The sequence below is a fragment of the Vitis riparia genome, chromosome 18 (genome assembly GCF_004353265.1).
Source record: "Vitis riparia cultivar Riparia Gloire de Montpellier isolate 1030 chromosome 18, EGFV_Vit.rip_1.0, whole genome shotgun sequence".
Lineage (NCBI taxonomy): Eukaryota > Viridiplantae > Streptophyta > Magnoliopsida > Vitales > Vitaceae > Vitis > Vitis riparia.
The window spans coordinates 23,000,077-23,026,666 of record NC_048448.1 but is presented as its reverse complement, the minus strand read 5'-3'; the positions used below and the strand labels follow the sequence as shown (position 1 = coordinate 23,026,666).

Sequence of the window (26,590 nt, the reverse complement as noted above, 5' to 3'; positions counted from 1 at the left end):
GTTTTATAGTTCTTATAACTATAATCTCATTATTAAGGACAACATTAAAAAAATCATCTCTACAAATATCTTTCCAAAAATCCCTCTCCTTTTTTAGACTCAATTTTCTTATCTTGTAGATATGTACAAAAAAGAGTACATACAAGAAAAGTAATCTCGTAGAGAATTTGTAAAAATCCTCTTGGAAGCCCTAAGTAAAAATAAAAATAAATAAATAAAGAAATAATCAAATCAAATACTATCCATATAGTGTTGAATGGTACTCAAATAGTTTCAAATGGTGTTGAATAGTACTCAAATAGAGAAAGTTGTCTTTCATATGACAACTTTTATTTTCAAATAAACACGTGAAGAAACGAGGCATACTTACTTGAAGCCTCTTTGATATGAAGTAATTTCCTTGGTTTGAATCAAGAAAGAAACTAGTCAATTGTCTACTGAAATTATTTTTGGATTCAAATAAGCTTCAATGTCGTGGACTCCAACAAGTTTCAAGTCCATCAATTTTCTCTATAAATACAGACATGAAGTTCATCACAAGACAGAAGCGAAAAAACAAAGACCACAGTGAGTAAGAGTGTTTTCCAAAATTTTCTCTTAACTTTTGTAATTCTTCTCCTTTAAAAAACCTTTTCTTTTGTAATCAAATCCATCTATCGTTAACAAGTCAGTTTGTAATCAATAACTCTCTTGTACTCAAGGTTTATTTTTAATACAAAGTTTTATTTCATATTCAATTTATGTGTTCTTGTGTTCAATTTTATGCTTTATTAGACAATAATTATCATTTTGATTCATATGCAGAATTTATCTTTTAATGTTTTTGAATTGTTTTTATGTCTAATTTTATTACTTTAATTAATTTTAAATAATAATAAATTGGATTGTTGAACATCTATATTAAAAGTGTTAATGATTTATAAAATAACTATTAAGAAACCACTTTGAAAAATGAATAGTACATAGATATGAAGCCATGATCATAAAATATAATATTATTAAATATAGATAAATGAGTTAAAAAAAATTTAAAATTTAAAATAAGTTAATTGACGTAATAATTAAAATTATTTTTATTTAAATTATTAAATATATTTAATCAATATAATAACTTAAATTAAGTTATTAAGTAATATTAAACTATTAAATTGATATTAAAAATGATTCGTATAAAAAGTTCTGATTCTTATCTCAACAATAAAATTATAATTTAATTTTTTTTTAATTTAATTTAATTTAATTTTTTAAAAGTTAATTTTTTTTTCATATAAGTGAATAATAATAATAATAATAATAATAATAATATTAAAAATGATAAAACAACGGGTATTACGTTTTAGACAAATTCATGGTTGAGGAGTCCACACCGTCAAGGAAAATCAAGCTGAAAGAATCCAACAGACAGAGCTCACGCTCATGAGTTTCTGCTTCAGATAAGGAGATGCCAATAGTCCTTGCCCATCCCTCCAATTCCCTCTCTTTCCGCTTCTCATCTCACTCACCTCTAAATTCCAACATCTCGTTTACTTCCTTCCACAACACACCCAAATTACCACTTCGAAAACCCCAATCAAAAACCCTAGTTTCTCCTAAGAATTCGCCCGTTTGGAGAACAACCCAAATCTCCTTTTGCTCTCCAAACGACATTTTTTATGATATTTCGAGTACCCAGCTGCCGGAAACCCCAGAAATTGATGGGGTTCAAGATATTGAAGAGCTTGAATTGTTGGGTAAGCCTTCTCCGGTGCCTTTAAACAATGGTTCTGCTTCAGATGTTGATTCTGAATTGAAAAAGCCTGATAAAGATGAGGCATTAGCACCTTTTTTAAAGTTCTTTAAGCCCAGGGAGAGTTCAGAGGAGGCCAACGGAGCATCTGGGGAAGATGGCAGTGAGATAAGTGAGAGCGGGTCTACTAAACTGGTGTCTGTGGAGTATTATGAGCCAAAACCTGGTGATTTTGTAGTGGGTGTGGTTGTTTCAGGGAATGAGAACAAGCTTGATGTGAATGTTGGGTCAGACCTTCTGGGCACAATGCTGACCAAGGAGGTGCTTCCTTTGTATGACAAAGAGATGGAATACTTGTTGTGTGATGTGGAGAAAGATGCTGAGGAGTTTATGGTTCATGGGAAAATGAGCATCGTTAGGAATGATGATGCATTGAGTAGGGTACCTATGCAAGGGAGCCCTGTTGTGGAGACTGGCACCGTTTTGTTTGCTGAGGTTCTTGGAAGAACGCTCAGTGGCCGGCCTTTGCTTTCTACACGGCGGTTCTTTCGGAGGATTGCCTGGCATCGAGTGAGGCAGGTTCTTTTCTTACTTTTTCTTTTGGTGAAACGTCTATTTGATATTTTCTTGCTGTTACTATAGAGTCGGTGCTTGGCCTCTTAGTGGTATTCAACACTGTATGGGGCAGTTATTACCGGTTTTTTGAATCTAAGATCATGATTTTAGTTGCCTATGATAACTTTGAACTTATATGTGATATCTGTCAATGGGATTCAAACGTTTTGTTGAAATTTTTTGTGTTTTTGGCAGATAAAACAACTCAATGAACCTATCGAGGTTAGAATAACAGAGTGGAATACTGGTGGTCTTCTGACAAGAATTGAGGTTTACTTCCATACACACTCCCTTTGATTGGTCCTTGTAAGTGTTTGTTACTAAATTTGGAATTTGGTTTTGGCAGGGTTTACGAGCTTTTCTTCCTAAGGCTGAGTTGTTGAATAGAGTTAAAAGCTTTACCGAGTTGAAAGAAAATGTAAGTTAGAACTTCTTGGGATTTCAGGCTGGGTAATTTTCTAATATTAGTTACTTGTGGGGTTACCATTGATTCTGTTTATATGTATACATGTTGCATTAATCTCAACTTTAATATAGTTGTACTGCATCAGATGGAGATTTCCATGGTGACAATGGTTTAGAATGTGTCAAGATAACAGATTAGCGTTCATAATAGATGGATACTGACTATTTAATCTAGAACTAGGATTTACTAGAGAAGAGGAGATATGCAAATGTTTACATACTATGAGACTTTGGGAGTGAGTGATTAGGCTAAGACTACTACTTGAAGGAAGAGTACAAGGACATTAGTTTAGATCCCTGTGGGGGAAATCAAATAGAAGCTATCTTATTGTTCAGGTGTCAGATTGTGAAGGTATATATGGTAGAAGAAGACCTGTGTATGGTCATTATTGACATAGGATAAGCATAAAGGGTATTGAGGAGTAATATGGTGAATTATGGAAAATAAAGGAAGACTAAATAGATAAATTGAAAGGGAATTTATGACACAGAAGAGATCGAAAAAGATGTTGCCCTTAGCATTAGAGGGGATGAATGGAGTCAAGTAAGGCTTTATGTCTCTTGTAGGTTTGTGTATTACCTAACAAATTGAATGAAAACTTTTGTTCATAAAATGAGATGGTTAAAATGTGGTTGGGGAAAAAACAATATACTCCTAGTATCAAATCAGGATCAACTAGAACATAAATAAAACATTTTCCTTTCTACTAAGCAAGGTGAGCATTGAGGCATGAAGCGTAAGCTTTTTGATTTTTTATCTTTATATTTAAAGGTATGTAAAAAGTTGGTGATTGTTGAATATAATGAATTTATAGTGTACAATCTTTCCTTTTTAATATAGGTCACATGTATGGTAGTTAGAACTCCTAGCCTTGTATATATATATTTTCTTAATTGTAAGTAGACACAATGAATGAGAATCAAGGTTTTCTTCTCTCTCTCTTAACATGGTATCAGAGCCAAGGGAGAAAACCTAATTCTTTTTAGTTTCCCCGTGTCATCAATTCCGGGAAACCTTCCTGTGACCGTGTTTCATTCCGGTCACCTTCCCCAGACCCCAAAGCTTTCCGGTCAGTCGAATCATCGTTAGAAAACATTCACCGCCGATGAACTTTCCGGCGACGTCTTTTTCCCACACCGCAAGGAGTGCCTGGAGGAGATCTCCAATTTTTCCCAAAGCACTGGAGCCAAAAAACCACCCACGCGCCGGCCACACGCGTTTTTCCGGCCAGCGACTGCATCTCACGCGCCTACGCGTGAGGGCGTGTGAGCCACTTTCCGGCGACACGCTTCCTCCTCCAGCCTCGCCTGACGCCGACTAGCCACCCTTCATACCTGTTTCTGCCATCCGAGCCCTGCACGTGCCTCTTTTGGGGTTCTTTTGCCTCCGCCGGCCCTCCGAACAGTTTTTCCGGTGTCCTCCGACTATTTTTTCTCAACCCCAATCCCTGCACGTGCCTTGGGAAGTGTTCTTCTACCTTTCCAGTGGTGCCACGGTTGTTTTTCTTTTCCATTTGGTTTCTCACACGGGCGATTCTTCGGTTTTTCCTTCTTCAGCCGCATCTGAAGCCGTATTAGGGCTCTCTTCGATCCAAATATACTTCATTCTCCAGATAAGTGGATATGGCTACTAAAACTTCCATTTTTTTTCCTCGGTCATATCTGGATCTCCTATGATTACTTCGGAGAAATTGGTTGGCAGTGAAAATTATCTTTCTTGGTCTGCCTTTGTTGAACTTTGGTTTATGGGACAAGGATATGAGGATCACTTGGTTACATAGGAGGCAGATATCCCTGAGGTTGAGCGCGTACAGTGGAGAAAGATAGATGCCCAGTTATGTAGTGTATTATGACAATCCGTTGATCCCAAGATCCTTCTTCATCTTCGAGCCTACAAAACTTGTTTTAAATTTTGGACTCAGGCCAAAGGATTATACACAAATGATATCCAGCGTTTTTATAAGGTGGCTTCTGCTATTGTCCATATCAGCCAACAGGACTTGGATCTATCTACTTATATTGGTCAGATTGCCTCTCTTAAGGAGGAGTTTTTGACTGTGATGCCTCTTACTCCTGATGTTGGGGCTCAACAAACACAGCTTGATAAATTCTTCATGGTCCTTACTCTTATTGGCCTCCGTCCAGATCTTGAGCCTGTCCGCGATCAAATTCTTGGTAGTTCATCAATTCCGTCCTTGGATGATGTGTTTGCTCGCCTCCTTCGTATCTCGTCCACTCAGACTTTGCCATTTGATAGCATTTCAGATTTTTCTGTGTTAGTTTCTCACACTACCTCTCGAGGAGGACGCAGTGGTAACCGAGGTAGAGGCCAACGTCCTCATTGCACCTATTGCAATAAACTTGGCCACACTCGCGATCGTTGCTATCAGTTACATGGATGGCCTCCTTGCATTGCCCATGTGGCCCAGTCCTCTGATTCTCAGCTGCCTCAGCCTCCGAGCTCCTCCGCATCTCAGGCATCTCAGGCTTCTATTGCCTCTGTTGCCCAACCTAGTAATGCTTCTGCCTGCCTTACCCACACATCTTCTCTCGGACCCTGGATTCTAGATTCTGGAGCTTCTGATCACCTATCTGGTAATAAGGATTTTTTCTCCTCTATTACTACTACCTCTGATTTACCTACTGTTACCTTAACTAATGGTTCTCAAACTGTAGCTAAAGGTATTGGTTTGGCCCTTCCTCTGCCTTCTCTACCTCTCACTTCTGTCCTTTATACTCCTGAATGTCCTTTTAATCTTATTTCCATCAGCAAAATCACTCGTACTCTTAATTGCTCTATTACCTTTTCTGATAAATTTGTGACCTTGCAGGACCGGAGTACGGGGAAGACGATTGGCATAGGACGTGAGTCTCAAGGCCTCTATCACCTCACCTCGGATTCATCTCCTACAGTTTGCATTTCCACTGATGCTCCTCTTCTCATTTACAGTCGTTTGGGCCACCCTAGTCTCTACAAGTTCCCGAAGATGGTCCCTCATTTTTCCACTTTGTCGTCGCTTTCGTGTGAGTCATGTCAGCTTGGGAAACATACTCGTGTCTCGTTCCCAAAGCGTTTGAATAATCGAGCAAAGTCTCCTTTTGAGCTTGTCCACACTGATGTTTGGGGTCCTTGTCGGACTGCGTCTACTTTAGGATTTCAGTATTTTGTCACTTTCATTGATGACTATTCTCGATGTACTTGGTTATTTTTAATGAAAAATCGAGCTGAGTTATTCTCTATTTTCCAGAAATTTTATGTTGAAATCCAGACCCAGTTCAATATTTCTATTCGTGTGTTACGCAGTGATAATGCCAGAGAATATTTTTCAGCTCCATTTACTTCATTTATGTCTCATAATGGGATTCTTCATCAGTCTTCTTGTGCTCATACTCCTCAACAAAATGGGGTAGCTGAACGCAAGAATCGACATCTTGTTGAGACAGCTCGTACTATCCTCCTCCATAGTAATGTTCCTTTTCGTTTTTGGGGGGACGCTGTTCTTACCGCTTGTTATTTAATTAATTGTATGCCCTCCTCTGTTTTACATGATCAGATTCCTTATTTCATTCTCTTCCCTGACCAACCACTTTATTTCCTTCCTCCTCGTGTCTTTGGTTGTACTTGTTTTGTTCATATTCTCACTCCTGGACAGGACAAGCTTTCCGCCAAAGCCATGAAGTGCCTCTTCTTGGGATATTCCAAACTTCAGAAGGGTTATCGCTGTTATTCCCTTAAGACTCATCGATACTTTATCTTCGTTGATGTCACTTTCTTTGAGGACTCACCATTCTTTTCCACCACTTCTGAGTCTCTTCCTGTTTCTGAAGTCTTGCCTCTTCCCATTGTCTCCCCATCTGATGTTGTGCCTCCTTGACCACTTCAGGTTTATCATCGTCGCCCTCGTGTCGCTGCTCCTCTCCCTTTTGCTGAGGCACCTGCTGACTCACTTTCTATCACTTCGGCTTCTCCTGCCCCGGCTCTGCCTTCTCCTGATGATTTACCCATTGCTATTCGGAAAGGTACTCGCTCTACTCGTAATCCTCATCCTATTTACAATTTTTTGAGTTATCATCGATTATCTTCACCCTATTCTGCTTTTGTTTCTGCTATATCCTCTGTTTCTCTTCCAAAGAGCACCCATGAAGCTCTTTCCCATCCAGGCTGGCGACAGGCAATGGTGGATGAAATGGATGCTCTGCACTTTAATGGTACTTAGGATCTTGTTGTTTTACCCTTTGGTAAATCTACAGTTGGATGTCGTTGGGTCTATGCAGTTAAGGTTGGTCCTAATGGTCAGGTTGATCGCCTTAAGGCCCGCTTAGTTGCTAAAGGCTATACTCAGGTTTATGGTTCTGATTATGGTGACACATTCTCCCCTGTTGCCAAGATTGCTTCTGTCCGCTTACTTCTCTCCATGGCTGCTATGTGTTATTGGCCTCTTTATCAGTTGGATATTAAAAATGCCTTCCTTCATGGTGATCTTGCTGAGGAAGTTTATATGGAGCAACCTCCTGGTTTTGTTGCTCAGGGGGAGTCTGGTTTAGTGTGCAGGTTATGCCATTCTCTATATGGCTTGAAACAATCTCCTCGAGTATGGTTTGACCGTTTTAGTTCTGTTGTTCAAGAGTTTGGCATGCTTCACAGTACAGCAGACCATTCAGTTTTCTATCATCATAACTCCTTAGGGCAGTGTATTTATCTGGTTGTTTATGTGGATGACATTGTCATTACTGGCAGTGATCAAGATGGTATTCAGAAACTAAAGCAACATCTTTTTACCCACTTTCAGACCAAAGACTTGGGGAAACTCAAGTATTTCTTGGGAATTCAGATAGCTCAATCCAGTTCCGATGTGGTCCTTTCCCAAAGGAAGTATGCTTTAGACATCCTGGAAGAAACTGGTATGTTAGATTGTAAACCGATAAACACACCTATGGATCCGAATGTCAAACTTGTACCAGGACAGGGGGAGCCTTTAGGAGACCCTGGGAGATATCGACGGCTCGTAGTTAAATTGAACTATCTCACCATTACTCGTCCAGACATTTATTTTCCTGTGAGTGTTGTTAGTCAATTTCTACAGTCACCATGTGATAGCCATTGGGATGCCGTAATCCGCATTCTTCGATATATCAAAAGTACACCAGGCCAAGGTGTGTTGTACGAGAACAGAGGTCATACTTAGGTTGTTGGTTACACAGATGCAGATTGGGCTGGTTCACCCACAGATAGACGTTCCACTTCAGGGTATTGTGTTTTTATTGGAGGTAATCTAATATCTTGGAAGAGTAAGAAACAAGATGTAGTGGCCAGATCTAGTGTTGAAGCTGAGTGTCGAGCTATGGCTTTGGCAACATATGAACTCATATGGTTGAGACATCTTCTTTGAGAGTTGAGATTTGGAAAGGATGAACAGATGAAACTCATCTGTGATAACCAGGCCGCATTACATATTGCATCTAATCCAGTCTTTCATGAAAGGACCAAACATATTGAAGTTGACTGTCACTTCATTAGAGAAAAGATCGCATCAGGATGTGTTGCTACAAGTTTTGTTAATTCAAATGATCAACTAGCAGACATCTTCACTAAATCTCTCAGAGGTCCTAAGATTAAATACATTTGTAACAAGCTTGGTGCATATGACGTATATGCTCCAGCTTGAGGGGGAGTGTTGAATATAATGAATTTATAGTGTACAATCTTTCCTTTTTAATATGGTCACATGTATGGTAGTTAGGACTCCTAGCCTTGTATATATATATTTTCTTAATTGTAAGTAGACACAGTGAATGAGAATCAAGGTTTTCTTCTCTCTCTCTCTTAACAGTGATTATAATATATATAAAAATTAATAGATGAATTTAGATATAAAAATGAAAAGAGAAAATGTTTATTCTCATGAAGCATAAGCCATTTTCTCTTTATATAAAATTTATCAAGAAAGAAAAAGCTAAAGAAATAGCTGATATACAACATAAGCAGTATACACAAATATTGAAAATTAGTATCTATGAGAAAAGACATAAGCATGTTTGATTGTGGCATATTTCTTACATGCTATGGTGTAAAAAGACTTTGCGAGGCATAAGCATTTGTCTATTCCTCTGAGGCATACAATGTGTGAAAAAGCATGCTAGGCAGACACCTTTCTGACAGAGGAGTAAATCTTTTGGGACCCATTTTATTTATGCTTCTCTTGTTTGGAGGTGCACCTTGTGAAAGGCCTTCAAAAACTATGTAGGTGGTTTACAATTTTCAATTTTTGGATGCTTTGAGGATGAGAAAAAAAAAAAAGAAAAAAGAATGTTTGTTGACACAGTGAACAAAACACATCATGGTGGACAATATGACAAAAACATGGACATGCATAGAATGGAATCCTAAAATAGGATTTGGGTAGCTGATGCCAAATGGTTGAATTAAAAGCTTTGTTCACTTAAGTTGAGAGAAACCAGTGTATGTTGAAGTGTCATTATTGCAAATTGAGAGCTGTATCTAAAATTGACTTGCTTGCAGCATGAATGTTATTGAGAGGCGAGCACTCAACTATTATTTGAGTTAGACCCCATGGAAAATAAAAATAAAGATTCCTTTTATTCATAAAATACTTTATGTACAAAATAACCGTCATAACACACCTTAAGGAGCTGCCACCGTTGGTCTCACCTGGTCAACTGCTGGCAAGTTTCTGAGTCTAGGCACTGAATATTGTCTGTATGGCCAAGCAAATGGTTCTCTGGCTTACACTTTGACTAAACTGGTAATTTAGTTCTAGCATCTCCATGTTTATTAAGTCATTTTCCTCACATTTTCTAACCCATTTTGTATTGATTTTTCTTTTCATTTTGTTGGTTTCTTGATGGTGTAGGTTGGACGCCGACTATATGTGCAGATTACTAGAATAGATGAAGCAAAGAATGACTTAATACTCAGTGAGAAGGATGCTTGGGTCAGTTTTCTCTTGGGATTTTGTGTTGTTGTTCTCTCTCTCTCTCTCTTGTGTGTGTGTGTGTGTGCATGACACTTAAAATATTAGTGGGAGTTTTTGTCTGTTTGTCTCCTCCTTATAAACAGAGCCCTCCTGAATCGCTATTTAATGTTGCAGGAAAAGTCTCACCTTCAAGAGGGAACACTTGTAGAAGGAACTGTTAAGAAAATTTTTCCATATGGAGCTCAAATAATGATTGGTGAAAGTAATAGAAGGTGAGATACTGTTGGGTCTATAACCTGGTCTCTAGTTGCACATCTAATTTTTCCTTGATTTATGCCATGTTGAAGTTTGTTACCAAGAAGCAGAAACAAAGCTGTGAATGTGGGATAAGCTGATATCTGAATAACAAAATAAGGAAACAAATCACATTGTTTCTTGGATAAAGAGTTATCACATTAGTAGAAGCTAAATTATATGAATTTGGAAAAGAATGGAAGGAAATAAAGATGCCAACATATAGCACCAAGACAGTTTTGTATTACTTTCACCTAGCTGGATGCTTTCTATATGCATGTGCCTTACTTCTAAGTAATGACTTGTTAGGACTGGTGCAGAAAAGGGGAGATGATTCTGAGAAAGTTAAGAATGCTGAAAATTTAGCACAAACCATGTTTACTTCATCCCCTATGATGCACTTATCAGTTATGTTCATGCGGTTGAGGTCCAGGTTGGCTAGTTCAGAAAGTGAACTCAATTCATCTGAATTCTGTGTACAAGATATATGCAATAAATGTTATGAGATAAAATGTATAGTAAAAGATTGTGTAACTGATATTTATGATTTTATTTTAAACAGTTCTATATGTTTTGCTTTAAAATAAATACATTTTTTTACAAGCAAGCAAAACAATATATATATCAATAGGCAATAATAAGATTTTATAAACAAACACAAGACATATACAATGAGTGCCAAAGGTAAAGTAAAAAAAGAGAGAACACAAGAAACAACTCTCTCCCTTAGTGGGGATCCAACCAATCAACAAAATCAATTCAAAGCATTGAGCCTTCATCTATGCACAACTTTAAGAAGATATTATTAAGGAAAAGACTCTTTTAGAATATGGTCAAATTGCTTCTCGTTCTCAAATGAACTTTGATTTCTCTCTTTTCAAATTGTTCAAAAAATGCACAAAGGAACAACTCTCCAAACTTTCTTATGTCTTCTGCCCATAAAGGAGTCATGCTATCTTAAAAGATTCTCTCTACCTATGGTAGACAACACCTAAGGAATGCCAAACAAAGAGACCTTGTCTTAGCATAGTGAGGAGGAATGTGATCAATTGATTCTTCTTCTACTTTATAGAGATAGCAATTGACCAACTCCTAACCTCTTCTCCAAAATTAATTGAGAGTTAATACCTTTCCTCAACAAGCCTCCCATTCGAAGAAACTTACTTTAGATGGAAACCAAGGATTCCAATTAACCCTTGTTGGAAAAGGAATTGAACTCATAGGCTCCAAGGCAACATATAGAGACTTCACAAGGAAGGTATCATTCCTCAAATCTATCCACACCACTATGTCCTCCTCCATTATATTCACTACCTTGCTTTATAGTCTAGAAAAGAGTTTTGTTTTTTTTACATTATCCAATTTCCAAGCATTTTGATGTCTAGAGAAACAAGGGTTTCCGTTATCCTTATCACTTGTTAGGTCTTACAAATCTGCCACCCAAGCCTCTTTTGATAAGGCTCAAGCATATAGTGATGAGAAAGAAACACACAAGGGCTCATCCCCACACCTCCTATCCTTCCAAATCTTTACCCTTCTCCCATTCCCCACAAAAAGGAAGTTATATGATTAATGATGTCTCAATCCTTACTGATAACTTTCCATAACCTAACACCATACTCATATCTCATGCCACAAGATCGCCACCCTCCTCCTTCCTTCCTATATTTTCCACTTATAACTTGTTTCTAGATAGCTCCCATTTCAGATGCATATCTTCAACTCCACTTACACAAAAGAGCCTTATTTAGTGAAGACATATAACACCTAAATCTCCTTTTCTTTTCTCCCTACAGACAATCAACCACTTCACTAGATGAAGTTTCCTCTCCAAAGCCCTATCTCCCTTGAGGAAATCTTGTTGAATCTTCTTAAGCTTCCATCTAACTCTTCTTAGATCAGAAAACAATGACATACAATAGATGGGCAAGCTAAATAATGTGGTTGAATCAAAGTAAGCCTATTTTGTCTTTAGAGATATATTATCTTTACCATATCGACAACCTTTTGGGAAACCGCTCTTCCATCCCATCATAAATTGCCATTGATTTAAAAAGAGTGCTTAATGGAAGCCCCATATAAGAACAAAAAAACTCTCCCAACTTACACCCTAATTCATAGGCCAACTTCTCCACATTATCCACCCTTCTAACTAGAATCAACTTGTTATTTTCTATGTTAATTTTCAAACATGAGATGGCTTCAAACTACATGATCAACTTGCTTAAATGATCTGTTTGATCTAGAAAAGCCTCACAAAAAGCAAGGGTATCATTTACGAACAACAAATAGGGCACTTCCTTCCCTTCACCACCTCTACTTCTCTCCTTAAATCCCAATAGTTAGCCTCTTTCCTTAGCTCACTTCAAAAGAAACCTAAGAACCTCCATTGCCATAACAAATAAATTAGGAGAAAGAGGATCCCCTTGTCTCAAACCCTTAGAGCTTTGAAAAAGACTAGAAGGGGTGCCAGTAACAAGTGCTGAAAATTTTGTAGAAAATATGCACCATTTAATCCATCATATCTATTTTTGACCAAAATTCATCTTTTTCAAGAACTAATAGAAAGAAAATCTAGTTGATGTAATCATGTCTTTTCAATGTCTAGCTTGATGCCACATGCATCACTTTTCAACATAGAAACTACAACCTCCTTAGCAATTAACACCACATCAAGAATTTGCATTTCTTCTCTAAAAGCATTATGAGACTTGGAAGCCACTTTTCCCACCACCTTCTTCAATCTCTTTGCTAAACTTTAGCAAGGATCTTATATAGATCACTCACCAAGCTAATAGGCCTAAACTCATTAATATCCTCCACGCCCCCCTTTCTTTGGGATGAACACAAAAAATGTAGCGTTATGACTTTTCTCAAACTTCCCCCAATTATAAATCTCCTTCTGTTTCTACTTCTATTAGGTTTTTCAACAAGGGTCCACTTGTGACACCCCCTCTTTGCTATCCTTCTAACTTCATCCTCTTCTTGAGAAAGGACTCCCTCCCTCTCCTTGGAGTCCTAGAATCCCCCCTAATTTATGACCATCTCTTTCTTGATTAAAACATCTCTTTCTTGATTAAAACATCTCTTTCCTGATTTAATCCTACTTCCCAAAGAAATCACAAAGAAAAGAGAACCTAGGAATCTAGCCCTTCTACCATGAGTGCATTGTCGGCGATCATAAGGCGAAAAAAACCCTCTTCTTGAGAAAGGACTCCCTCCCTCTCCTTGGAGTCCTAGAATCCCCCCTAATTTATGACCATCTCTTTCTTGATTAAAACATCTCTTTCCTGATTTAATCCTACTTCCCAAAGAAATCACAAAGAAAAGAGAACCTAGGAATCTAGCCCCTTCTGCCATGAGTGCATTGTCGGCGATCATAAGGCGAAAAAAACGATATGGATTGCACTACCATTACCTCGATGTCATCGAACTCCCTTCAACCCCCCCACCTACCTCTTCTTGCTCAACATCCTACTTAGAAGGATGAGCTAGAGACAAAAGGAACCTCAAAGCCCTTTAAGCCTAAAGAGATTATGCCCACTCACTCCTCCAACCAAGGCCCGCCCCCTTTATATTCAACAAAGTGTCAACTTAGCCTACAACTCACCCGAAGATCCACCATCTCCTCCAGTCTAGGCTCACACCCATTAAATTCAACGACTTGTCAACCTAGCCCACAACCCCTCTAGAGATTAGAGATTCCACTACCCATCCCTTTCTATGGGGCTCTCTTGGCTTAGCACATTATGCTACTCCCTTCCCTTTGGCAATGGGCCTCCTTCAAGTATGACCCCTCAAACCCACCACTTAGCCCACCAACTTTTATGAGCTTGCCACTAGCTACCGCTCTCTCAATTTAGGCCAAGTGTGGAAAATGTTCTATTAAAGCCCTGTACAAGGTTTTGGAGCTTGGAGGTCCTTCCAATTTCCCAGTTGCAATCATTTGGAATTCTTGGGTGTTGCCTAAGGTTAGCTTCTTTGCATGGGAGGCTACTTGGAGTAAAGTCTTAACTCTGGATCTTGTAAGGAGGAGAGGGTGGTCAATGGAAATCAAATGTTTTCTTTGTCACAAAGAGGAAGAATCAATTGATCACGTTCTTATCCATTGTGACAAAACTTGGGTTGCTTGGCATATTTTGTTTTCTTTGTTTGGTGTGTCTTGGGTGCTGCCCTCTTCAATGAGAGAGTTGCTTTTAAGTTGGCACGGGTCCTTTGTGGGTAGGAAAAGGAAGAAGGTTTGGCAGGCTGTTCCTTTGTGTTTGTTGTGGATAATTTGGAAAGAAAGGAATAATAGAGCGCTTGATAACAAAGAGCTGTCTGTACAAGGGATTGAACTTATTTTTCCTTGTAATCTTTAGGCGTGGTCCAAATTGTTTATAGTTTCCGGCTTATCCTCTATTGTAGATTTTGTGGATTGGTTAGGGGCTCTTTGAGGGGTGTTGTATACTCTCTTTGTGTGCTTTGGGGCACTTTTTTGGCACTTCTCTTCTTAATACATGTTTTCTTTTTACCTATAAAACAAAAAAACAAAAAAACAAAACAAAAACAAAGCTATCTTTGCTCAAACTTTTAGGCCCCTCATCCTTTGCAAACCTACACCCATCTTTTGATCCACCTAAGACCCCCTTTTTAGAGCCAATAGTAGCTGCCACAGGCTTGCTCCTACTCTTTGAATAAGAGGATAACATGTCCCATGTGCCACTCCTTTTTTACAGATGTTGCTCCCCACTCTCCCTTCAGTGTGTGACACATCCTCAACCTGTCCCCTTGTCTCCAGTTGGCTGCAACCAAGCTTTGAGCAACCTAAGATAGCCACGGTGGAACTTCCACCAGAGCTGTATCGCAAAGCACGATAAGTCCACCACTAGTTAAGGTCTTAGGCATCCTCCTTCTGTTTGATTTCACCAAAACTGCTGCCCATTGCAATTTTCGTTGTTGGGCGGTATCTTTATCTACTACCAAAAATCCACCACAGCTTCTCCTAGCTTTCTCAAAACCTGACAACACCATGAATGTGGCAGAAGCTCCACAACACTTGCATACACTTCCTTTGGAAATACTTTTCTATGAAAAACACCCTACCTCTAGAGCCCATCTGTCTAGATATAAGGGCTTATTCTCATGCCTTCTTAAAACTTACAAACATCGACTCTGTGTTAGAGGCTTCTTCAAAATAAAAAGGGATGAGAGCATCCCTTATCAAAGATAACCTCACACCACCTTTCAAGTTCCTGCTCCTAATAGCCCGCCTCTTCAAAGTGGGCAAAAACTGAAATGGAGCCAGGAGACTCCCCCTTATCTTCCCACTAAGCATCACTTCAGTAGTTCCTCCCTATGCTGGACCTCCATAACCCCTAGCTGTAACCACACCACTTCACCCACCACTCCATGAGCCTTTTTCACTACATCTGTGAAGGACCTTTTCTCAAGCATAACTGATTTGCTGCAACCCTCCAATGGTCTTTTAGACACTAGAGCACTTCTTAGGATCTTGGAGGAAGAGGCTGTTCTGAGATCCTAAAGCTTCTTGGCAAGAATGGACGACCCCCTGGTGGATGGTGATCATAGCAGTGTGGTGGTGTTAGAGGCTGTGGTTATGTTTACTAAGATGGCAGTGGTGTTGATGAATGGCACAGCAGTGTAGAGGTAGAGGCAATGCCACGATGGTGGTGACAGTAATGGTGGTTTCAGGGGAGAAGATGATATTTGTGGTTACGTGATAACTACTAAGTCTGGCCACTAAGGAAGTTTTAAATAACTTCTATACAAATTGGTTGTTAGTGAAAAATAAAAATAAAAATAGAGGGAAAACTTCTCTTTTGGCTGTTTTTATTTGCTTTTTTTCTTTTCTACATCTACATCTTCATCTTTTGAATACTGAATAAATTTCTAAATTGGTTTTAATGGTACAAATAGGACATTAACTTTGTAAATTGTCTGGTAGGCTTTCTTATTAGTCAAAACTTTCTCATAAATTGTAGTTTTTCAAAGTAAATTAAAAGATCTGCCAAGACTCCTCTAATGAATAGTATTGCTCTAGATTTCTATTCACTTACAGCAAATTGTATGTATTTGGAGATGATCCATAGACATATCACATAAGCTAAATCAAGTTCCCTATTCTCTTTTGTTTATCACTGGTGAAGAAATGACTAATAACTCTCTAATGTTTTTCAGTGGGTTGCTGCATATCTCAAACATCACTCGTGCCCGAGTTACTTCTGTCAGTGATTTGCTAACAGTTGATGAGAAGGTTAAAGTTATGGTAGTAAAGTCCATGTTTCCCAACAAAATAGCTCTCAGGTAAGCCCTCATTATAGCATTTACAAGTAATCCTCAATTCTGACTCTCAAGGTCATTGTTCATTTCCTCTCTTCATAGTTTTCTAATTTATTTCCAAAATTTTGCATCCCTTGAGTGTTTGATTTCCTTCAAGTTATGAAGGTAAAAAAAATACAAGCTTAAAAGGCATAAGAAAGGAGAACTCTATGTCTAGAAGAAAAGACTTTATTGGAAATATCCTGGCCATGGTGGAATCTTCAGGTGGGGAGTTTAATTATCTTGGAAATTGTATAGCTATATCTGATCTAGGTAATAGAAAAACGAATATTCATCAAATAGTTGATAAAAATGACAACTTCTGAATCACCCCTGTCAGTTACAGTGGTAAGGATATGGACAACTACTACTAAATTGGCAAAGCCTGGTTTTTAGCACCTTGCCTTTCCCTTTTTAATTGACTGGAATCCAGAAATCAAGGTGTATATTCTCTTTCTAAAATTTTATTTCACCCAACATCAAAGCTATCTGGGAAACCTGCACAAAGATCCTGGTGTTGGCACCTAAGAATATGTTTTATTTATATTGCAACCTTGTGCAGGAGCACCAAGCAGCAACATCTAGTTATCAACGCAAACAATAGGTGTATCCAATAAAGAAGAAGAATGAATCCCTAGCTCATTGTTTGATCTTAAGCTCAAACTGGACATTTTGTTTCAACAAATCTCCCATTTCTAAGATGGGCGAAATGGAGCGAGAGAGTGAGGGCGATGAGGGAGGTTTTCGCGAAGGAAAGCGAAGAAGGAGAAGAAGGAAAGAGGGGAGCTTTGGGGTGGAGTCAAAGATTTTCGAGATTGGGGTGGAGGAGAAACAGGGCAAAACCCAAATCGTTATTGAGGAAAGCAAGGGAGGGGTTTCTTCTTGGGTTCGTTTGGGGCTGTCGAGTGCAAAAATACTCCTGGATAGCCTGAACCAGTGTATTAAGGCAGAGGATAAAGGAAAATGGGAAAGGGGTTGGAGGGAAAATGGGAGAGCCTATTCTCTGGTGCGGGATGAGAACAAAGCAGGGTCTTTCATTAGATTAGGGGTGGTCGAATAGGAAAAGAGGAGGTTTAATATTTTTATTCCGAAAGGGAGAGGCGAGAGAGGGGGGTGGAACTTCATGGCGGAGATGTTAAAGAAGGTGGTAGGAAGCAATGGCAAAGAGGAGAATAAGCAGGAGGAAAGGGTCATGTTGAAAACAAGTATGGGTAAGTCGTTCGCGGAAATGGTGAAGGGGACAAATGGCAGGGAGGGGGAAGTGATAAGAGTGGAAGTGAGAGAAGAGGAAATCAGGGGGAACCTGCGTAAACTGGAGCATTGCCTTGTAGGTAGCTGGAATTCTAGCTCAGTAAATGGAATGGACATGGAGAGACTAGGAGGTTAATGGCGAGGTCCTGGGGGTTGCAGGGTAAGCTAGGGCTGGCAAGGATGGAAAAGGGCAGGATCCTTTTGGAGTTCCAGTTTGATGGGGAAGCCGATCGTGTTCTGTCCGCTGGAAGCAGGTGGGTGGGAGGTGTCCAGCTAGGGCTGGAACGATGGAGTCCTAGGTGTGGCTGTAAAGATGAAGGTGGGAGCAGGAAGGAAGTATGGGTAAAGATCCTAGGGCTTCCAGTTTCATTATGGGTTCCGTCCATCTTGCGGAAAGTGGGGGACGAGTGTGGAGGTTTTGTAGCCATGGATCCCAAGACGGAGAAGATGGTGGACTTGGAATGGGCTCGCATCCGTGTCAAGACAAGGAATGGAAGTTTGCCGAGCAGGTTAGATATAGTGGTGGAGGAGGTGTGTTATTCCCTTTATCTCTGGTGGGAAGTGAGGTCGGAGATGAGGAAGGTGACATCGGGCAGCCGTGTGAAAGGAAAATACAGAGAGGAGGTCAAGGGTGAAGCTGCGGCACGCACTACCCCGCGCGTTGGAGAGTTGGACAGTGCAAGGCCCGAGGCGCTGCTGCTGTCTGCTGACGCGACTGATGGGCAGGTCAGAGGAGTGGGTGGGGATGGGACTAGCAAGCGGGCCAGAGCAGGGTTTGGGGCCCGGTCTCCTGCAGATCTAGGTCAGGAGGATGGGCTTCTCTAGTCAGGCCCGTCTGTGGGCAGGAAGGATTCCCATGGGTCCAGCCCTTTTCCAGAACGGCATGGGGTGGCGTCTGTTGGGGCTGGGCCTGATGAGGTTCCGCTATCTCCTAAGGCCCAAGGAGGGGAAAAAATGACATTGAGCCAATTAAAAGGGTTAAAACTAAAAGGGGTGGTGATTGAGGAGGATGGGCCTGGGATTGGGCCATCCTATTCTAAGCCAGTTTGGTGGGCTGATGCAAGCTCAAAATTGGATGGAAATAATGGTCTGGTGGGGGAATTTTTAAGCCCGTCCCAGCCTGAGAGCAGAAATGGTAAGTTAGAGAGGGTCTCTCTCTGGGCGCGGGATGAGTACAGTGAGGGAAGAAATAGAGAAGATGATTTCTTCAAAATAAGGGAGAAGGAAGACGTATGGAAGCAGCAAATTGCACCGTCTCATTCAGTGACTGATCGGGCTTTAATCGAAGAGGAATCGAGGTATGGGTCTATTTAGATTCAAAGGGGGGTTAGGGCCTCGGGGTATTCTTCTTTTTCCTCTCTTCCTTTTGATTGGGCTCCGGAGGGGGAGTATTACGATCATTCTGGGGTTGTTTGTGAGGAGATTCAAAATGACACCCCGCTGAGTAGGTTTAAATCTGTTGATAATGGAGGTGGGAGCTGGGATTTGATCGAAGTCAACATTGTTAATAATAACGACAAGGAGTGGGAGAGAGGGTCACAGTTGGCTGTGACTCAAGAAGCTAGAGAGGAAAGGGAGAATGGATGGGAGGATTGCAATCTGGCCAAATTTAGCCAGTTTTTGGGCTTCTCGACAGAAGGGTTGGAGAAGGAGATTTTGAATTTCCTGGCAAAAATCAGAAAAAGAAGAGAAAAGATATACAGTAGAGGTGCGTTAGAGAAGACAAAATTTGAAAGGGAGTTGAAAAGGCTGGAATGCTCAATAAATTATGAGGGAGGAAGCAAGCAGAGCAGTCCTTCACAGGACAGAGGGTGCCGAATTGTAGAAGTGAATGAAGCTTAAAATTATGTGTTGGAATGTGAGGGGAGCTAATGATAGCTCTAAAAGGAAATTAATTAAAGTTGTTGTGAAAAGTCAGAAAGTAGACTTACTCTGTATTCAAGAAACGAAAATTCAATTGATGGCTGAGTGGGTGGTCAGAAGCATAGGAGTGGGAAGATTCTTGGATTGGAGGGCCTTGGATGCTTCTGGATCGACAGGAGGCATTCTGGTCTGTTGGGATAAAAGGCTGCTGGAGCTGTTGGAGTGGGAGGAGGGTCAATTCTCTATTTCTTGTCGGTTTAGGAAGGTGGAAGATGGAGCTGTCTGGGTGTTCACGGGGGTGTATGGCCCGTTCACCAAAAATGAGAGGGATTGTATGTGGGATGAGATTGGGGCAATCAGAGGATTATGGGAAGAACCCTGGTGTGTAGGGGGGGATTTTAACGTTATTCTTTCTCAAAATGAGAGGAATAGACAAGGGAGAATTTCTGCAGCAATGAGGAAATTTGCTCAGGTTATAGATGAGCTAGGTCTGATTGATCTCCCGTTGCAAGGAGGAGATTATACGTGGAGTAGGGGGCCTAATAATCTGTATTGGGCCAGGTTGGATAGATTCTTGGTCTCTTCTAGTTGGCTAGATCAATTCAGTAGCGTGACTCAAAAAAGGTTGTCTAGGCCTGTATCGGACCATTTTCCGGTGGTGCTGGAGGGTGGTACTGTGAGAAGAGGTCCTTCTCCGTTCAGATTCGAGAACATGTGGCTTAAAGTGGAAGGGATTCAAGAGTTAATCCATAGCTGGTGGCAGGGAGTGGAGGTGAGAGGCAGTGCCAGCTATAGGTTGGCTACAAAAATGAAAGCAGTGAAGCAAAAGCTTAAAGTGTGGAATAGGGAAGTGTTTGGGAGATTGGAAGACAATAAAGCTGTTGCCCTTCAATTAGTGGACCACTGGGACATGGTGGAAAGTGAGAGAAGACTTTCAGAGGAGGAAACAATATCAAAAAAGGAAGCAAAGGACAGTTTTGCTAAGTGGGCTTCTTTGGAGGAAACTCACTGGAGGCAGCATTCCAGAGAATTATGGTTAAGGGAATGGGACAAAAATACAGGCTACTTCCATCGCATGGTGGCTGCCCATCGTAGATTCAATTATATGGACAGAATTAAGATAAATGGGGTGTGGATGACTGAGGAGAAGGATGTGAGAGAAGGGGTTGTTAATGCGTTTCAACACTTACTTACGGAAAATTCAGATTGGAAGGCGGATATTGAAATGCTGCAGTTAGAGCAACTAAATCAGCAAGAGGCAGAGAACTTGGAGCTCCCTTTCTCTGAGGAGGAAATCCATAGTGCCCTGATGGAGATGAATGGGGACAAAGCCCCAGGACCGGATGGCTTTACTATGGCTTTTTGGCAAAGATGCTGGGGCCTGGTTAAAGAGGAGGTGTTGGAGTTATTCAAAGAGTTCTATGAGCAAGGGGCCTTCATCAAGAGCATTAACAATACGTTTTTGGTTTTGATTCCCAAGAAAGGGGGGGGGGGGGGGGGGGCAGAGGATCTTGCGGATTTCAGGCCAATCAGTCTCTTGGGGGGGGCTGTACAAACTCTTGGCCAAGGTATTAGCCAATAGACTCAAAAAAGTGATAGGGAGAGTGGTTTCAACTGATCAGAATGCTTTTGTAATGGGGAGGCAGATCCTTGATGCCTCCTTAATTGCAAATGAAGTAATTGATGCATGGCAAAAAAGGGGAGAGAGAGGTCTCATCTGTAAACTGGACATAGAGAAAGCCTACGACAGTTTAAATTGGCAATTTTTGATGAAAGTCATGAGAAAGATGGGGTTCGGTCCAAAGTGGATGGGTTGGATGTGGAGTTGCATCTCCACAGCCAAGTTTTCGGTGTTGGTGAATGGAGTGTCGGCTGGGTTCTTTCCAAGTTCTAAGGGGTTGAGGCAAGGAGATCCCCTTTCCCCTTACCTTTTTGTGATGGGAATGGAGGTGTTGAGCAATCTTATTAGGAGGGCTGTTGAAGGGGGGTTTTTGTCGGGATGTAGGATCCGAGGAGGAGGAAGGCAGCCTGTGCATGTTTCCCATCTGCATTTTGCGGATGATACTATAGTTTTTTGTGAAGCCAGGAAGGAGTTCCTAACTTATTTGAGTTGGATTCTCTTTTGGTTTGAAGCCGCCTCAGGGTTAAGGATAAATCTGGATAAAAGTGAAATAATCCCAGTTGGAGAGGTGGAAGAGATGGAGGGGATGGCAGCGGAATTGGGCTGCAAGGTGGGCTCTTTGCCTTCTGTGTATCTGGGGCTGCCATTGGGGGCTCCTAACAAGAGTGCTGCCGTGTGGGATGGGGTGGAAGAAAAGATGAGAAGAAGACTTGCGCATTGGAAGCGTCAATATATTTCCAAAGGTGGGAGACTTATTCTTATTAAGAGCACAATGGCTAGTATACCATTGTATCAAATGTCTCTCTTCCGTATGCCCAAGTCGGTTGCGAGAAGGCTAGAAAAAGTGCAAAGGGATTTTCTTTGGGGAGGAGGAAACTTGGAAAGGAAAGTGCACCTTGTTAATTGGGAGATTGTGTGTACGGAGAAGGAAAAGGGGGGGCTTGGCCTAAGGAAGCTAATCCCGCTAAATAAAGCTTTGTTGGGAAAAAGGATTTGGAGGTTTGCTTGTGAAAAGGAAAATCTGTGGAAACAAGTGCTTTTGGCGAAATACAGGCAAGAGGGGCTTGGTTGGATGACCAAAAAGGCTAGTGGGACGTTTGGAGTAGGGGTTTGGAAGGAAATTATGAAGGAAAAAGATTGGTGTTGGGAAAATATGGCGTTTAATATGGGGAATGGTTCCAAAATCAGTTTTTGGAATGATCTTTGTTGCGGTTGTACAGTGTTGTCCCAAAGGTTTCCTCACCTTTATGGGATGGCTGCTAATAGGAATGGCACAGTAGAAGAAATGTGGGATCAGAATGTAGGCCAAGGAGATTGGGATTTAAGATTTGTGAGGGGATTCAATGATTGGGAGTTGGAGATGGTAGGTAATATGCTTCATACTTTGAGGGGGTACAATCCTTCTTTAGAAGAGGATGCTGTTTTTTGGAAAGGGGGGAGAAACGGACAGTTTAAAGTAAAAGAAGCCTACAACTTGGTGGTAAATACCGTGGGTAATAATTTTCCGAAGAACAACATTTGGGTGGATAAAGTCCCAACAAAAATTCTGTTTTTTGCTTGGGAAGCTACTTGGGGCAAGGTGCTTACGCTTGATAGGCTTCAGAAAAGAGGGTGGCACCTCCCTAATCGGCGCTTCTTGTGTGGCTGCGAAGAGGAAACTGTAAATCACATCCTCATACATTGTATAGTGGCAAAAGTCCTATGGGATATGATATGTGCTTTGGTTGGTGTTCAGTGGGTCTTTCCAGAAACTGTAAAGGAGGTCTTATTAAGCTGGAGGGGCCCTTTTGTAGGGAAAAAAAGGAAAAAGATATGGAAGTCTATACCGTTGTACATTTTTTGGACCCTTTGGAAGGAAAGAAATAGGCTTGCTTTTAGGGGAGGGATGATAGATATTCAGAAACTTAAAAATTCTTTTGTCTGTAAATTATGGTGTTGGGCGAGAATGTATAGTGGAGAGAGGTCGTTGTCTCTTATAGGCTCGTTGGAGTGGATAGCCTCCACTTAAGGGCTGGTGGGTTTTTTGTTGTCTTTTTGGTGGTGAGGCTTAGCTAATTTGTATACCCCCTGTATACGTGTGGCTTTTTGGCCTCTTATCAATATATTCTGTGCTTACTTATCAAAAAAAAAAAAAAACATCTAGTTATCAAAGGGGTTGTCATGCAAGTTTACTAACTCTATTAAGTTGAAGTTTGTAGGAGCTTTCTTCTGTGTTCTGATGAAAGGAAAAAGAAAGAAAATGATTATACTATCATTATGTCACTGTGTTAGGTCAAATGGAAATGAAAATTTTCCATTGTACCTATCAAAACAAGCTGCAAATCCATCCTCTTAGATCATATTCCAAAACAGAGTTAATTGTAGAAAGCAGATGCCTTGTGCCATTGGAACAAAAGAAAGAAAAATTGAAATCCTGAAAATGGACTATTATTTGTGTTGATAGATCTGTCTTCTATAATGGGATGCCATTTTATAGGATGACTGTATGCCTCAAAAACGCAATATAAAACATGATTGAGTGGTTCATTTCAATGAGACATCCAAGGTCACTTTGGTTCTGCCCCAAGTCCATTAATATTGATAGATGAGATGATTGCGGATGATTCTGTTAGTACTACAATCACTGGATAATAGTGCACTTTTGTACTTTGGATATCTGATGATGCATGTATATATGAGGTTGGCAACCAATAAAATCACATTTATCATTTAGCAATTGCCCATAAAATGCTTGTATTCCAATTATGTGATATCATAGTTCATCATGTCTTTCCATCTCACCATCTTTTGGTTGAGATGGTTTCTAAGTTCATCATGGGCTTACATGAAACTAGGATGGGAATGAACCCACCTGATGAAAGTTTCATAACTTGTATCATTGATGTATGTGGTTCTTATATCCCTTCTCCCCACACCCCCCCCACCCCCCCCCCCCCCCCTTCCGCGCCAACTCCCTTTGTGTTTGCCTGAAGCTAAAACCCTTTGTGTTTGCCTGCTGAAGCTAAAATGGGGAAATGTTTAGAACAGTTCATATCAGACAAGTTTAGCTAATGCTAAATAATGGCCACTAATGATAGTTTGATATTATGGCTTGCAGTATTGCTGACCTCGAAAGTGAGCCTGGTCTATTTCTATCAAACAAAGAGGTGCTTATATTCTTCTTGTTTATCTCTATTTCTATATTGTAATGTCTTCTAAGTGTGGCTATTCTCTGATTTTGACTTCTAAAGTTACAATTTTCATAAGATTTTACTTTCTGGCAGAAAGTTTTTTCTGATGCTGAAGAAATGGCAAAAAAGTATAGGCAAAAGCTGCCAGCAGTTACAGCAACTCGTAAGTTAGAACCTCTTCCAACTGATGCTCTACCTTTTCATGACGAAGCAAGTTTGTATGCAAATTGGAGATGGTTCAAATTTGAAAGGGATGATGGACCAAACTGACCTATAGAGTTTCTCAGTGACCTCATATAGTTGGAAAAATGTGAAACCGCCCAAGCCACGCCTCGTCTGAGCATGGAAAGAAAGTAAAATCTCCAGTTAGGCCATTGTTTGGTAAGGTTAACAAAAATCAATGTTTTATCTTGATGGTGTGTACTGCATTTCAGATCACAACCCATCTGAAAATATATCGAAACAAAGCATATGATGATCACAACACAAACATGATTTTCCTCATTCAATTAGTAGCCCCACTGATCAAATTTTCTCTAGTTTGTGTTTGGTGTCTCCTTTTCCTTTCATCTATGCAGTTGCCTTAGATGTTACTTTATGATTTATCAATGAGAAGTGATCATTATTTATTCTATATCCATGATTCTGATCCCTCCCCTTTCCTTGCCCTTCAAGTTTGTTGTTGACCAGTTCCATTAATTTAAAGAATCCTCGTTCAGTGTTTTAAAACAATCTCAATGTATGATGTACTTCACTTGTTGCTTGACATTGAGAGTTTGTTACTCGGTGTTAGTCGCAACAAAGCTCTGCATGCTGACAAATTGACAACTGATCCTCCATTTGCCACTGGTTTTGAGAAGCTGCAAGAACAGTTAAGAAAATTGCATATGTTTATGCACCAAAGAATCTGATATTGACCGAGTGGTCATCTTGCCAAAAAGTCTTCCATTTTCTTAGCTCAAAGCAGGATACCAAGAAAGATGATGCCTTTTAATTTCAAGTATGCTTTTGTGGAGATCTCTGTTATGAGTCCTTACCAACCCTAGCCCTATACATGATCATTTTTATGTGTTATTTTTTATGCAGGGTGACTAAGTGAGCCTGTGGCTCTTCTCCAAGGTTTCCATCTTTTTGTCTTCTTCATGCTTTTCTTATCATGACTTTAAAATTTGTCTCTTTATGGTTTTGATCTTTTGTTTAGGGAGATTACCCTATGAGATGGAATCTAAAAGCAAACTAAGTTGAGACTGCCCTATTATTAATAGGGTTATGGGCTCCATGAAATTTAAAGACACGAGCAAAGAGCAAAGAAAGGCACCCTAAAGTCAGTGTAGGTAGAGAGGAAAGCCCCATCACTTGTCCTACTTACAGGAGTTTGAGCACTACATTAGGTCTCTGCTTGTCCTTGGTTGTGTCTTTCATCTCCACTAATCTTGCTGGTTTTCTAAGGGCCTGTTTGGGATAGTTTTTAAAAAATAAGGTTATTTTTCTTATTTTTAATAACTGAATTAAGTAAAAATGTGGTTTTCTTACTTTTTTTTCTTCTACAAAACATAGATAAATCATGTTTGAAAGTGTGGTAAACATCATTAAAAGCTAGAAAATCAGATCCAAACAACATATAAACAAATTTGAAATGGGAAGAAATTACTTCCAATATGGATGGTGTAACCCTAATAAAAAAATGAAATTTCAAAGGGAAAAATACAAGTGTCTAGGTTTATGAACTATAAACTAAGATACTAATGACAGAGAGAGTAGTGCTCAAGTCTCAAGAAGCAGCCATATCAAATGCTTGTGCTTAAAGACATGAGAAGAATGGTAAGAAATTCTATGCATGTTCCCTATCTCCTACCACTAAAGATTGCAGGCAGGCCTATCTGACTCCAATTTCCATCTTGGTATCTCCTTCCTATCTTAGAGACATCTTTTTTATGTTTTTGTCCAAACCACTCACTTCCTACTCTCATTTCCTTTTAGATTTGAATTTCACTAGGATTTTGGTCTTAGACTCTGAAACTCCGGCTTCAGGCTTCAATATTATAATGGGTTTTGGGCATAGAAAAATTGAAGGCCACATTAGGGTATTATTTGAACCCCTTTTATGGGGGCCTTGCACCTCTGAGAGGGAGCTTGCAGGACCCCCACCCTACACTTTTTGTGCCATTATTTTACTCACCTAGTTTGCTTTGGACCACTGCAACTTGAACACTAATTTATAAATTGAAAATTCATGAAAAATGATGGGTGTGTTTGGTAAAGAAATAGAGAATTCATTTTACTTTTATAAAAAATAAAAAAATAAAAAAGTTGCATATTTTGAAAATAA

At 40.1% G+C, this 26,590-nt stretch overlaps 1 protein-coding gene across 1 annotated transcript; it reads left to right on the top strand.

Annotated features, from left to right (window-relative positions):
* Positions 1-1,362: 1,362 nt before the first annotated feature.
* Positions 1,363-24,895, top strand: LOC117907215 (protein PIGMENT DEFECTIVE 338, chloroplastic-like). The gene is made up of 8 exons (XM_034820673.1): positions 1,363-2,305; positions 2,537-2,611; positions 2,688-2,759; positions 9,679-9,759; positions 9,916-10,013; positions 16,216-16,341; positions 24,189-24,237; positions 24,355-24,895. The coding sequence occupies exons 1-8, from the start codon at positions 1,442-1,444 to the stop codon at positions 24,529-24,531; spliced, it is 1,542 nt and encodes a 513-aa protein (XP_034676564.1). The 5' UTR covers positions 1,363-1,441; the 3' UTR covers positions 24,532-24,895.
* Positions 24,896-26,590: the final 1,695 nt, after the last annotated feature.